The sequence below is a fragment of the Phymastichus coffea genome, unplaced genomic scaffold (genome assembly GCF_024137745.1).
Source record: "Phymastichus coffea isolate CEN01 unplaced genomic scaffold, Cenicafe_Pcof_1.1 PCOF00003, whole genome shotgun sequence".
In the NCBI taxonomy this organism is placed as follows: domain Eukaryota; kingdom Metazoa; phylum Arthropoda; class Insecta; order Hymenoptera; family Eulophidae; genus Phymastichus; species Phymastichus coffea.
The window spans coordinates 13,483,005-13,495,133 of NW_026706814.1; the positions used below are offsets into that span (position 1 = coordinate 13,483,005).

At 40.3% G+C, this 12,129-nt stretch overlaps 1 protein-coding gene across 1 annotated transcript; it reads right to left on the minus strand.

Moving 5' to 3' along the window:
- Positions 1-64: 64 nt before the first annotated feature.
- Positions 65-2,051, minus strand: LOC131666361 (prostaglandin E synthase 3). Its single transcript, XM_058938982.1, has 3 exons — positions 1,900-2,051; positions 675-1,053; positions 65-594 (listed from the first exon to the last, which is right to left on the minus strand). The coding sequence occupies exons 1-3, from the start codon at positions 1,914-1,916 to the stop codon at positions 427-429; spliced, it is 564 nt and encodes a 187-aa protein (XP_058794965.1). The 5' UTR covers positions 1,917-2,051; the 3' UTR covers positions 65-426.
- Positions 2,052-12,129: the final 10,078 nt, after the last annotated feature.

Here is a 12,129-nt window from a genome sequence, read left to right on the forward strand (position 1 = left end):
GTAGAAAAAATGTGTATATAACATAGGTTTGCAAGTTTCATAAATAAATAAAAGAAAAACGAAGTTTATTTTACACATTTAATCAATCATTATTAAAAAAGCTTTACCATATAACTTAGTTTATAAACTAAAGTCTAACGGGAATTACAAAGGTATGAAAGATGGATTTTTTAAAGTGAGTAAACTGTTAGTTAACACCGTTATTTAATTGGTGTTCATCAACATGTTGGATTTTTTTTTTTTTTTTTTTTTTTTTTTTTTGAGACTGGCTCACTGGTGCCAACTTGGCCATCACTTAAACTGCAAAAATTGTTTGCAATTCAATATTTAAACGCATGTTCTAATAATTAATATTTATGAACTTGCAACAATCTTTTGCATGTCTCAACTTCTTTGATGGGATATAAGTAATAATATTTAGAGTTTTCATTCTAAGTCTGGCATTTCGTCGTCATCACTGTCTGGTCCATCTTCTCCACCCATATCCAAATCATCAAAGTTAGGCTTGTCAATATTGTATTCACCACCAATTCCAGTACCCTCACCACCAAAACCACTACCTTCACCACCAAGTCCACCCATCTGACGCATCATCTATAAATAACGTAGGTGTTAAATAATAACATTCAGTTTTAATATTGCAAATATATAAAAAATTAAGAATCAGAAAGTACCTCTTCTAAACTATTAGAGTTCATGTTTCCAGCCTCTTCGTCGCTCTCGTCTTCATCTTGCCATTTGTTGAAATCACTCTTCAACCAATGGAACTTTTTGTTTTCTTGGGTGAGTCTTGGCCAAAAAGGACCACTTTCTTTTTTGTAAAGTACCAATTCAAAATTTCTTCCCTTTGGACTCTGCACTGTCTTATCTGGATCGATTTCTTTGTACAGATTTATAATGACTTCATGTAACTTCTTTTCTGTCCCTCCAACACCTTTAAAATAAACTTTGTCCGCTTCAACTTTTATAGTGGGGTCTGCACAATCCTCTAAACAGATTGTCACAAACAAGAGATTGCTCCTCTGAGCCCATATTACTGGTGGAGGGGTGACCCTAAGAAAGGCAGAAAAAGAGTTACTTATAATTTATGACAAACTTATAGAAATTACAACTATTACAAAGCTGACTATTGTATTGACAAAAAAAAAAGGAAACTCACATATCCATCCTGCTGTATATTTTTTAGTCTTATTACTACACGTAAATTAAAAAACAGCGTCAGAAATAAGAAATCAAGAAAATCGCCAGTCACCACGTCAATTTCCCGGCAAATGCTACCTTAATATAGAAAAATAGACGACCAGTTTGCTCACGCTTTACATACAAAAGAGCTTAAGACTGAGATGGAAAAAGTAAGATTTTTCGAAGCGCATGTGTTAAATTGTTATCATTAGTCAAGGGCCACGATTTTTTTTTATTTCTGTGACCAATAGAAACCGGATCCACGCGATCACATTACGCACACGCGGTCGGTAGAAACGACACTTCATCGAGACTTGAGACTACAAGAGAAAGAAAGAGACGGAGCTAACTCGCCAACTATAGTTCAAAGGCCATGTTACAAAGACAACAGGAATAATGTCGCATTAATGATGACATACACGAGGAATAATCATGATACAATAAAGTCTCAATTAACTGACAAAAAATTAACAAAAAATAGTAAAGACTAAAATAAATGAATATGAAAGGTAGACGGAAATTTCGAGAATCAATAAAATCCATGCCGCTCTCGCCATCAACATGGCGCGGTTGGACAAGCCCCTGCGTGTTCTCGCGAAAGCGTTGGCTTTATTTCGGCTATTCATAAAAGATTCACATTTTATGTTTGATGAAAAGATGATTGGATTGTCAATCTAACGACTATCAAAATTATTAAAGAATTTATTGAATACTTACTGGCCTTCTTGGGTCATTTTTCTGCAATTGATCCGGTGTTACTTGCAAAGGAAATAAACAGGCAACAGTTCAACAGCCGAAGAGGCGCACGCATGCACTCGACACACGCAGACTGCTGCTGCTCTCTCGCGCATACAACGACAATTATTGAAAACGCGACGCGCACTCTTGCGGCCCTTACTGAAACATACTAACATGGTGAACCCACGGCTCACGAGTAGCAACGCGACTTTTCTCGATGAGGGTGTGTGTGTGTGTGTGTGCGTGTGTGCGTGTGCGTGGTGTGTGTGTATATCATATATAAATACTGAGCTGTTCATTCTGCTTATTTTGGCTAGAGTTTCCAAGAGTAATTAATGGATCGTACTTCATTTTGATATTTTTCATAGAACACAACAGCTTTTATTATTTGTACCTTATTACACTACATTTCTATTGTTCAGCTCAAAACAAAATTTAATACAAGCTTTATCGGATTCAATTTTTCTATAAGATCATAATTATTCAAATTTTAAGGATGAGTTCAAGCTCTTTTAATTTCTTAACTCCTTTTTCACATTAATCTTGTATACACTTCAATTCAGATTAGCACTTTCAACATTCACATTAAAATCTCACATTGTTGCATTGAATATGGATCGTACTTTGTTATTGCTCAGCATACAAAATAATTATAGTAGAGAAAACATCACTTTTCATCAAAGCAAAGTAATTTACATAATCAATTTCACTGACTCAACTGTTAGATCAAGATATTAATTTTATATTCTTATACATTGATTTGAAAATATAAACTCAACGAAGAAATATACATTTATTAAAAGTATTGTTCTTTCGCTAAGAGAAAATATTATTATTTTTTTTATTTATTACATTTAAATTTTACATGAGATTTATTAGCTAAACATGGATATTATAATATTACATTTTCTTATATACTAAGATTGCATTCTTTAAAAGTTATTAATAGATATAATATACATGCATTCACATTAGATTCCTTGAGTATCATTGATACTTTCATTTGGAGATACATTTTAATTTTATACATTTTTTTGTGAAGTTGTTTTCTTATTCTGTGTACAATAGGTATCACCGAATTATATGATCTAAGTCTTGTTCAGATATAAGACATTCACATATAGAGTTATTTATAATACCGACTCTAAAGAGGCTGCTAAATCATAATTTGCTCTGCATCTATTTATAGTAATCACGCGTTAAATTTTTGCGTTCAAACCAAAGTCTAGTATTCTCAGTATAATAATTCATAAAATATTCTATTATACATATTTTTTTAAGTATTCTTTTAGACTAGTGAACGTTATATTTTTTCGTGCATTGTTTACATTTGTATCACAAGCATTTTTTGCTGCTAAGTTAGCTTGTTCATTTCCTGGGATACCATGATGTGATGGAATCAAATGCTTTTAAACGCAAACACCACTATTTACCAAATTTAGTTTATGGTATTTTTGTTTAATTTCAAATATGTATGAATCACCTCGGATGTCTATTTTACAGTTTTTTAAACATTCCAGTACACTAAGAGCTAAAAGAATCAGAAAAAATTTTGATAGTTTGGTTTGTTATGTTGGCTGTAATTTCTAACGCGTCGTTAATTGTAACACATTCGGCTGTAAAGATAGAAGTGTTTGAGTTTAATTTCCTTTGAATTGTGAGATTCAATTTGGGGCATGTACATATCGCTCCCACGTAGTTAGTGATCCTATCTTTACTTCCGTCTGTGTAAATCTCTATTATATGCTATTGTCGTTTTTTGTTAAATCGAAGAATTTATTTATCGGGCCTTTACTTATCTTAACTTCGAACCCTAAGGTTTTGTCAAACGGAATGCTCGTCATAATAGTTTTGTAGCTATAATCGTGTATACGATAAGCATTTTTCTTATAATACTCAGGTGTATCATTTTTAAGCACCTTTAAACATATTTCAAACAATCGTTTGCGTTTTTTCTTATATTTAAACAGTACTCTCTGATAATACTTATTGACATTTTGACAAACGAGGAGACTTTCGTTACTAGTTATATACGTTAGCCAAATATATATAACAAAGGAATGTCGCTCTTTCTTCAAGCGTCGAAAGTTTGGATTCACCTCGAAGTTCGCTTATGGGAGTGGACTTACGATAGCCGTATGTTAATCGAATGGTTCTGTTTTGTATTTGCTCTAATCGCTTTAATATTACCTTTCGTATTGGGTAGTATACAAAACAGCAGTACTCAATAATTGGTCGAATGTAATTTTTTTTAAATGTAGTACTTCGATCTGCTCCTCACCATCCCAGTTAACATTGACCAAGGCCGGTACGTACCAGGAAAGAAACTTTTGCCACGAAAGCGGACATTGGTACCCAAGCGGGTACGTGCCAGCCACGTTGCCGGCTGGTTCCACCATTGGTACCTACGTACCCAAAAACGCGTACTGGGTACGTACCGACCTCGGTTAATGTTAACTGGGATGTTCCACAAAGATATTTTATAATACTTAACGCTCTATTACCTTTGCTCACAATTTTGTTAACCTGGGCATTAAAAGTTAGTTTATTATCAAATATTATGCCTAAGAATCTAATAGTCTCCAAGGATCTGATTTGATAATTATTATTAATTTTTATTTAAGTTTTTCCTGTTCTAATATTTAGATTATTAAAGCTAATAAAGAAAGTCTTATGTGTGGCTAATTCAAGACCTACAGCTTGCAGTTTGTCTATTTTATTTACTACTTTTTGCAATGAGTTTTTGTTCCTGAGATAAAGTGCAAAATCGTCAGCGTATTGCGAAATTGAAACCGTGTTTGGTATTTGTTTTAGGATATCAAATACATATAAAATATCAAGTAAAGGGCTGAGCACGCCGCCTTGAGGTACTCCTTTATAAGTGTCTTTTATTCCACTGGAAATATTCGTATGTATGTACCTTTCATATGTTAGAAATTTAATAAATTTTATTAATGCGTAGGGGCATCCGATATTAGCCAATTTTTGTATTACGCTTTTATGTCACTAAAAACGCATTATCAAAAGCTCCACAGATATCAAAGAATACACCGTAAAGTTCTTTTTTATCGCTAAGAGCTCTTTGGATAGACATAGTAAGATTTAAAATATTATCAGTACAAGATTGCCCTTTGCGAAAACCACTCTGATTATTAGGCAATAAATTTTGTCTCTCAAGCCACCACTGTATTTTATTTTTAATAAGAGTTTCATAATGTTTGCACACTACTGAAGTTAAAACAATATGTCTAAAATTAACTCCATCGGATTTGGTTACAAAATGTATTTATGTATTTTTCTAGTCATCTGAAAAATTCCCGGTGCAGTAAATTTCATTGAATATATCAACAAATGTGAGCTTGTATTTGAGTAGAAGTTTTTTAATAGTGAAATAATCGATTCCATCTAAGCTTGGTGATGATTTCTCATTTCGAGACTCGAGTTCTAAGTTGAATTCGGCAAATGTAAATTCTGATTCAAGAAATGGATTTGGTGTGCAAGTTGATATCTAGTCTTTGTCTCGAAGGACCTATCGAGGACAGATTTTATTTAAAGCTACTTCTTTTCTAAGTTTTCGATTACGTAGGAGGAGGTAATTTTGGTCCATTAGTTTTTTAATAGTTTAGTGATTTTTTGCTTTACACTTTTTGCGCATAACAGCTTTGGCCCGTTTAAATTCAATGAAGTCTTCGAGTTTTTTAACGATCCGTTTTTTTTTAAAGGCTTTAATTTTAGTTTCTTTCATTTTCTGACACTCCTAATTGTCCAACCAAACTACTGGATTTCTGTGAATTTTGCTGTGAACTTTTATTTTATTTGGGGTTTTCTTTTTAATTGCATCGTTTAGGACTTCAATGAAACAGTTATATTTTTCAGATACTGACTTACTTGCGTAACTCCAGTCGGCTTTATCTCAGTCGGTTCAGGTAGACCGTAGTTTGAGAGATTTTTTAATATAGATATTTTTTTCTACGTTAATATAAATTTTAATAGGGAAGTGATCCGATTCTAAGGTTTCTTCTAATGTAAAGATTTCAATATTATTAGCCGAATTTTTATTTGAGATGACGTGTGGTCAATATCTGATTAGGAGGTTTAGTCTATGTGAGAAATTATGTCGTAGTTATGAAAAAATAGGTCGCGCTTATTTATACTTTCCAACAGAAATTCTCCATTCCTATCGGTTTTATTACAGTTCCATACAGTATTATGCACATTAAAATCACCAGCAATTCCATTGACTTCATCTTTATTTATGTTTGCTATGATTTTTTTCCAATTTTCTGAACTAAGTGTTTTTCCGGAGACTCTATAACATACATGTATATTGACTTCTGGATTAGTATTCGTTATACGGATTGCACGTAACTTAACAGAGCTGTCTGGAGTTTTGATGTTAGTAATCTCCTTAAAGGCTATGTTTTTGCGAATAAGTAACGCTATACCTCCTCCTGTGGTGTGCAGTCTGTCTTTTCGGAAGGTAACAAATCCTGGAACTTGAAAATCAGGTTTAGCTGAACCAGCTTTCTATGTAGGCTAATACGTCTATATTTTGAAGCAGAAAATGATTATCTTTTCGTTTCGGTATACTTCTGTATTATTTATTATGCACTCTATAAGAAAAGAAATGTAACGCGAGCCCACGAATTATATGTACATGTAAAGATAATTAAAGCAACGAAGCTTACTGATTGTAACGCAAAAGTTTCCACAACAATGTATTTATGAAGCGCAAAGTCTTTTCTATTTTTAGAAAAGAAGAAAACAATTTAAAGACTATTTTAAGTCTGGAGGTTAAATAAGTTAGGTTGAGCAATTTTTAAAATGGTCGTCAGCGATTTAACAAAAACTCTTACTGATTTCTAGTACAACCCTCAAAAGCACAGGTTACGCCCATTATCACATTTTTTTCAGCTAATTTAATAAAACAAATGTCTTGAAATATCCGTGGTTCGTAAAATAAAGAATATTTTCAATGCAAGTTTAGGCCGGAGAATTGTATGTATCTCTGGGCCTAAATAATTCCAATCGACTCGATAAGCAGTTCTCGCTCGATAGAGATTCATGACAAGTATCACAAATAATGCTTAACTATATTGGGAAAAGTTTCTCTAACTTGTATGCATTGAATCGCATCAATCGTCGCATTTTCGTCGAACAAATACTGATGTTTTATGTTCATGGGCAAAAATTGATACAGAGAACATTTGTCAAATTAATAAATCTTAATACTCATTTCGGCGATTGTCAATTCGAATAATTCAAGTTTAATCGCGCGTTCGATAGTAATTCACATCATTTTTGCTCTTCTCTATCTTCTGGCTTCGATAATGAGATCACTAATAAATTTTGAATACTCCTGAATTTTTTCAAAGTGTTGAACAACTGCAAGTGACCAACAGCTGATTCTAGGAAAAGTTTTGTTGCACGACTTTCTTCTCGGAGTGACATAACATATTGCGATGAATTATTTCAATTTAATTTAGTTTTACAAATATCACGTGAAGAACCATATTTTCCTAATTTAAAAGTTATATAAAACAATGAGTATTCGAGCATAAATGACAGATATATATATAATTGTGAAATGAATTACACGAAGTAGCAGACACATGCATTTTCATTTAATCATGGATTTTGAAAGGCATGTACATTCGCGATTGACCTTTCCAATAGATTCCGATATTCATTGTCGAGAAAAGTCGCAAAAAAGAGACGAAACGCGTGGCCTGGCGACCGCACAAAACGGAAGCTCGTTTCCGCTTCACAGCTCCGTGAGCGAGCGCATAACAAAGAGCGTATGCCCTTTTGTACTCAAACACGTTCCTATGTACCGTATCACTCGCATAAGCACGCACACATGTACGCGCGCGCGCGCACTGCGAATACGTATGCCTCACGAGAGTTGATTGCCTTTTCTTTCGTTTACGGACGTCGATTTCAACGTGACGTAATGCTGGATGCAACTGCCAACGCTGGACTTGTCATACAATAATCGTCTTTTTCTCTTATGAAGAGAGTAGCGAGAGCAGTGCGTGATGATTATGTCGTAACACCATGTAGATACATTTTCAGTGGTTTAATTCTTCCGCAAAGCATTTGAAAGCAATTTTATCGGCCAAGCGTCAATACAAACAATACTCATCGTGGCTCGATCCGCATATGGCGTGCACGATTTCCGAATAATAAAGCGCTGCAGTGGCGGAGCTTGAACGAACTGCGCGTAGTTGCGAATTTGAACAAGGAGGCCCTCGCAAGAGTTGCGTAGTCGGTTGCCGAACGACGGGGGCCTTCGCGCGCGAATCGCTCGGCCAAGCGACGTGGTACGATCCCAAGGAAGACCCACGATTATGAGCGGAACCAGCCGAAAAATCACTGCCACGGGGACGCGAGTCGCGAAGGACAATCGACACGGCCGAGGCGAGCTTGCGGCTCAACGGATTCCCCGTGCGATGAGCTTTATCCGACGTCGAATTTTGCTTCACGCGCGCGCGCGCGCAGCTTCAACTGCCGCGCGGCCTTCACGGCGGCGGTTCGGCTCGGCTCGCTGCGAGCGTTTAGTGCGAGTTCGTTCGCCAAGAAGATACGCGACGTCGACAGCCGGCGAATGGGCGCGACGACAGCCCAATTACTTCGAACGAGAGAGCGCCAAAGTGTAGCTGCAACAGCTGCCGCGTCGAGCGATTCGAGAGAGCGTCCCGCGTCCCGGCGGGGCAGCAAAGCCAAGGACAATCCGTCTGGGATGCGAGCGCAAAGCCGAGAGAAGCGGAGCTGCAGGCGCGGGCCTCGCGACCTCGTCCTTCGAGAAAACACCTCCGCGAGCTGGCGACTAGCTTTTCACGGCGCGCTCGCGGGGAGCGAAAAGACGCGTTCGCTCGTACAACACAACAGGAGTATATATACGCGCAGAACATAGTAGGGGAGAGAGAGAGAGAGAGAGAGAGAGAGATTGTAGGTCAGAGGCATAGGTGCCGCAGGAGTGGGGTGTCCCGAGCAGCAGCTCGCAGCGGCGCCGAGGCTCCAAGGTGCCACAGCCGAAGCGGAGAGCTAACTGGACACGCGGCGCATACACAGTCTCTTTCCGAGCCGCCGCCGGCTTGTGTACGCGCCAGTGAGTTGCATTGTGAGCGAGCGCCTCGCTCGCTGCTCGTGCCCGTTGTGCTCGTGCTTGATGGATAGGAAGCCGCTCGAGGATGTGATTTTCGCCAGTGTCAGGCGAGCTTTCCCCAAGTACGAGCGAGCAGCAGCCGCCGACATGTCGACCAGCTCGATCTTCTACAAGGACAAGTTCTCGGTAAGCACCGACAGCCGCCTTCGTCGCTCTCCTCCCGGAACAGCTCGCGCTTCTCTTCCTGGGGCGCGTCGCGCTGCGAGCGATGCTAATTACCTCGTGCAACCTGTTGCTCGGCTGCGCGCCGCCAGTTTTCTTCTTTATCGTCCCGATCTTTTCCGTTGGCTGCTCCACGCTACACGGCAACCGGTACGCGTTTCGCCATCTCGCCCACGACTTTTCGATTTCCCAAAACGCGCGCGCCCTTTTCTCGGACGTTCACCGGGAACCGATCGGTCGCGAAGAGCATTGACCCTGATAAGGGGAAATTTTTTTCGTTCCGCTCGGCGAGGCGCGACAAATTTATCTCCGCGTGGCGATCCGATGTCAACTAATTAGCAAGATGCCCCATTATATCTAATGAAGAAAATAGAGACGCACGAAGGCTCATTATCGCCAAAAAGATCGTCCACGGAGATAGCGCGTGCGTAAATCTTGGGGCCAGCTTATAAATCGCCACGCTGCGAGCTGCGTTCGCTCGCCTGGAAATTGCCGCCTCGATTAAGGCTGAACGACATACATAATATATTTCTCGCACGCTTGACTTCCACGCTTGCGGATTACTTATCGATTCGATTCATTAAACTCGGATAATCAAATTGTCTACAAACAAACGTCGATACGTATTTGCGATAAGAGTCACAGGTTGTAACGTTACGAACTTACAGCATTTGATACGAATTGGGCCTGCGATTTGGCAGAAAATATGTCCGTGTTTATGGGACTGTAAGTGACCGTGAGAAAGATAAGGATCGGATATTAGAAAAAGGAAAAAATAACATGCGCGAATGTACATTAATTAGAACTGTCCTCCCTGGCCAGTTGGTCGATGAACCTCTCAGATTATATAGCTTTCACTCTTTACATAATTTTAGATTAATTGATTAGGTTTCTGCTCGTTTCATTCGATTATACATTCAGACTCTACGGCGGTACTATCATATTATTAAACGTCTGTCCCGGAAGTGCAGCAAGCCACGCCAATGACTCGTGCACTACATTCCGCAAATGACAAGTTTTCGTTTCACATTTAATTGACGACGTTTGTCCGCAAATGTTTTTCAAGTCTAGTCGGCCGACTGCGAAAGAGATGTTACGCGTAATCGGAGATAAGGCAAATCATTTGCATCAATGAAACAGCGAACGATGCCATTTGCCGAACGCGCACATCGCCGCGCGCTATTTCTGTGGCTCGCGCGCGTTTTCATTATGCATGGCTCGCGTCGGCGTAAGCCGAAGCCACGCTCGCCCGAAAACTTCCTGGCTGTTATCGTGCTCGCTTGGAAAAATGTCCTTCCGCGCCGGCGCCACCACCGCCGCTGCCGCTGCATCGCCGGATTTCACCTGGCATAGCCGCGCACTTTCTAAAGGCAGGAGACCAAGTTTTCCTTCGACGCGCCTCTCTCGTATTCGCGCGGCAGCGGAGCCGTCGGCGTGAAAGCCCGTGTCCGTGGTGCCCTCGCGGTTTGTGCATTGTGTGCCAAACAAGACTCCTCCCCGCGCGCGCGCCTGCAAATCGATTTCTATTCGTCGCCAGCGTTTCAGCAATCTACCGCGCTTTGTCGTTGATGGGTATTGTCAAGAGCTTCCATTACGATGGCGATTCGCGGGAATTGAAAAGAAAAACATTTTTTTTCTGGTATTGTTTGTGCTCTACCGTTCGCGCGTTACCAATGAGTAATTAGCGCTGTGCGTGTGTGTATTTGTATGTAGAGGAAATAATAAGCCAAGTCGTGCCCCGCGCCAAGAACAGTCGAGTTTAATTGGGCTCTTTGTAGAAAAAAAAACCGAAGGTAGTTCGACGAACTCTGATTTTTTTCCTTCGCTTTATTTAGCGTGAAATGGCACCTGAATACTTTCTAATGCGCGACATTCGCTTGATCTTTGTCTTGAATGTGTCGACGGAGCAACGAACAATCAAGAGTTCGAAGGTGCATTTGTCAAGTGACGAAGCTAGTGGTACTCAAGCTAATTGGAAAATCGGCATCGCCAAGGCTAACGAGCGTAAACTTTCGTCACCCGCGCGATATCGCCACGGGGGAAAATGCGCTCGAATAATCAAGGCTGGCAAAACAAGAGATTTTACCGAGCCGAAACTGGATCGTTGGCTTTTTTTCGTTGCATATTAAACGATGCCGGTGAAATCGAAACGCGTTAACTTCGGACCGGCGCGGCGCTACCGCGAAAGTTTTCGAGCCCGAGCGAGAAACCGCTTCTCTTATCTAATCGCCTCATTCGTCGATGTGTAATCTCTCGATCGTCGAGGCGACCGTGGCGAGCGCATGCACGACGCGCCAGATTCTCGCGATCTCGCTAAAGAGGCGCGCCGGGCAATTTTTTTTTTCGCGCGCGCAACTCGGTATCGTCGAAAGGTTTGCATCTGGCGGGCGTTGCTGCTAGGCCGCACACGCGAGCGCGTGTTTTTTTTCCTCCGTCGTCCCATCGTGTCGAGAGAGCTTTCGGTCGCCCGCTTTCTCGCCGGTCTGCTGCGTGCGCGTGTACCCTGCCATACGTAGCGCCTGATTGTTTTTTTTTTTTCGGGCGCATTCGAATCGTGCAGTAGACCGACTGCGGTGCAAAAATCGGCGTTCGATTAATGTGCCTCGCGAGGCTTGACATTTTCCAATTGTCCAAAGCTCGTATATCGTTGGGATTTTATTTTGCCCGAATTACGTATGTCATACACGAAACGCCCGTTGCCGGACTCTAATAAATTCAGTCGCATTGGGAGGTTCTTTGTTTGGGCCGCTTTTCTGGCGGTTACGTACCCGTTTCGAGTCAATTTCGACCGACAATAGTCCGAGGCGTGTACCTGTGCGCGATGACGCTAGTAGCGGAAACGAAGATAAGAGCGAGTCCAGTGGAGTGGGGCAACAAAG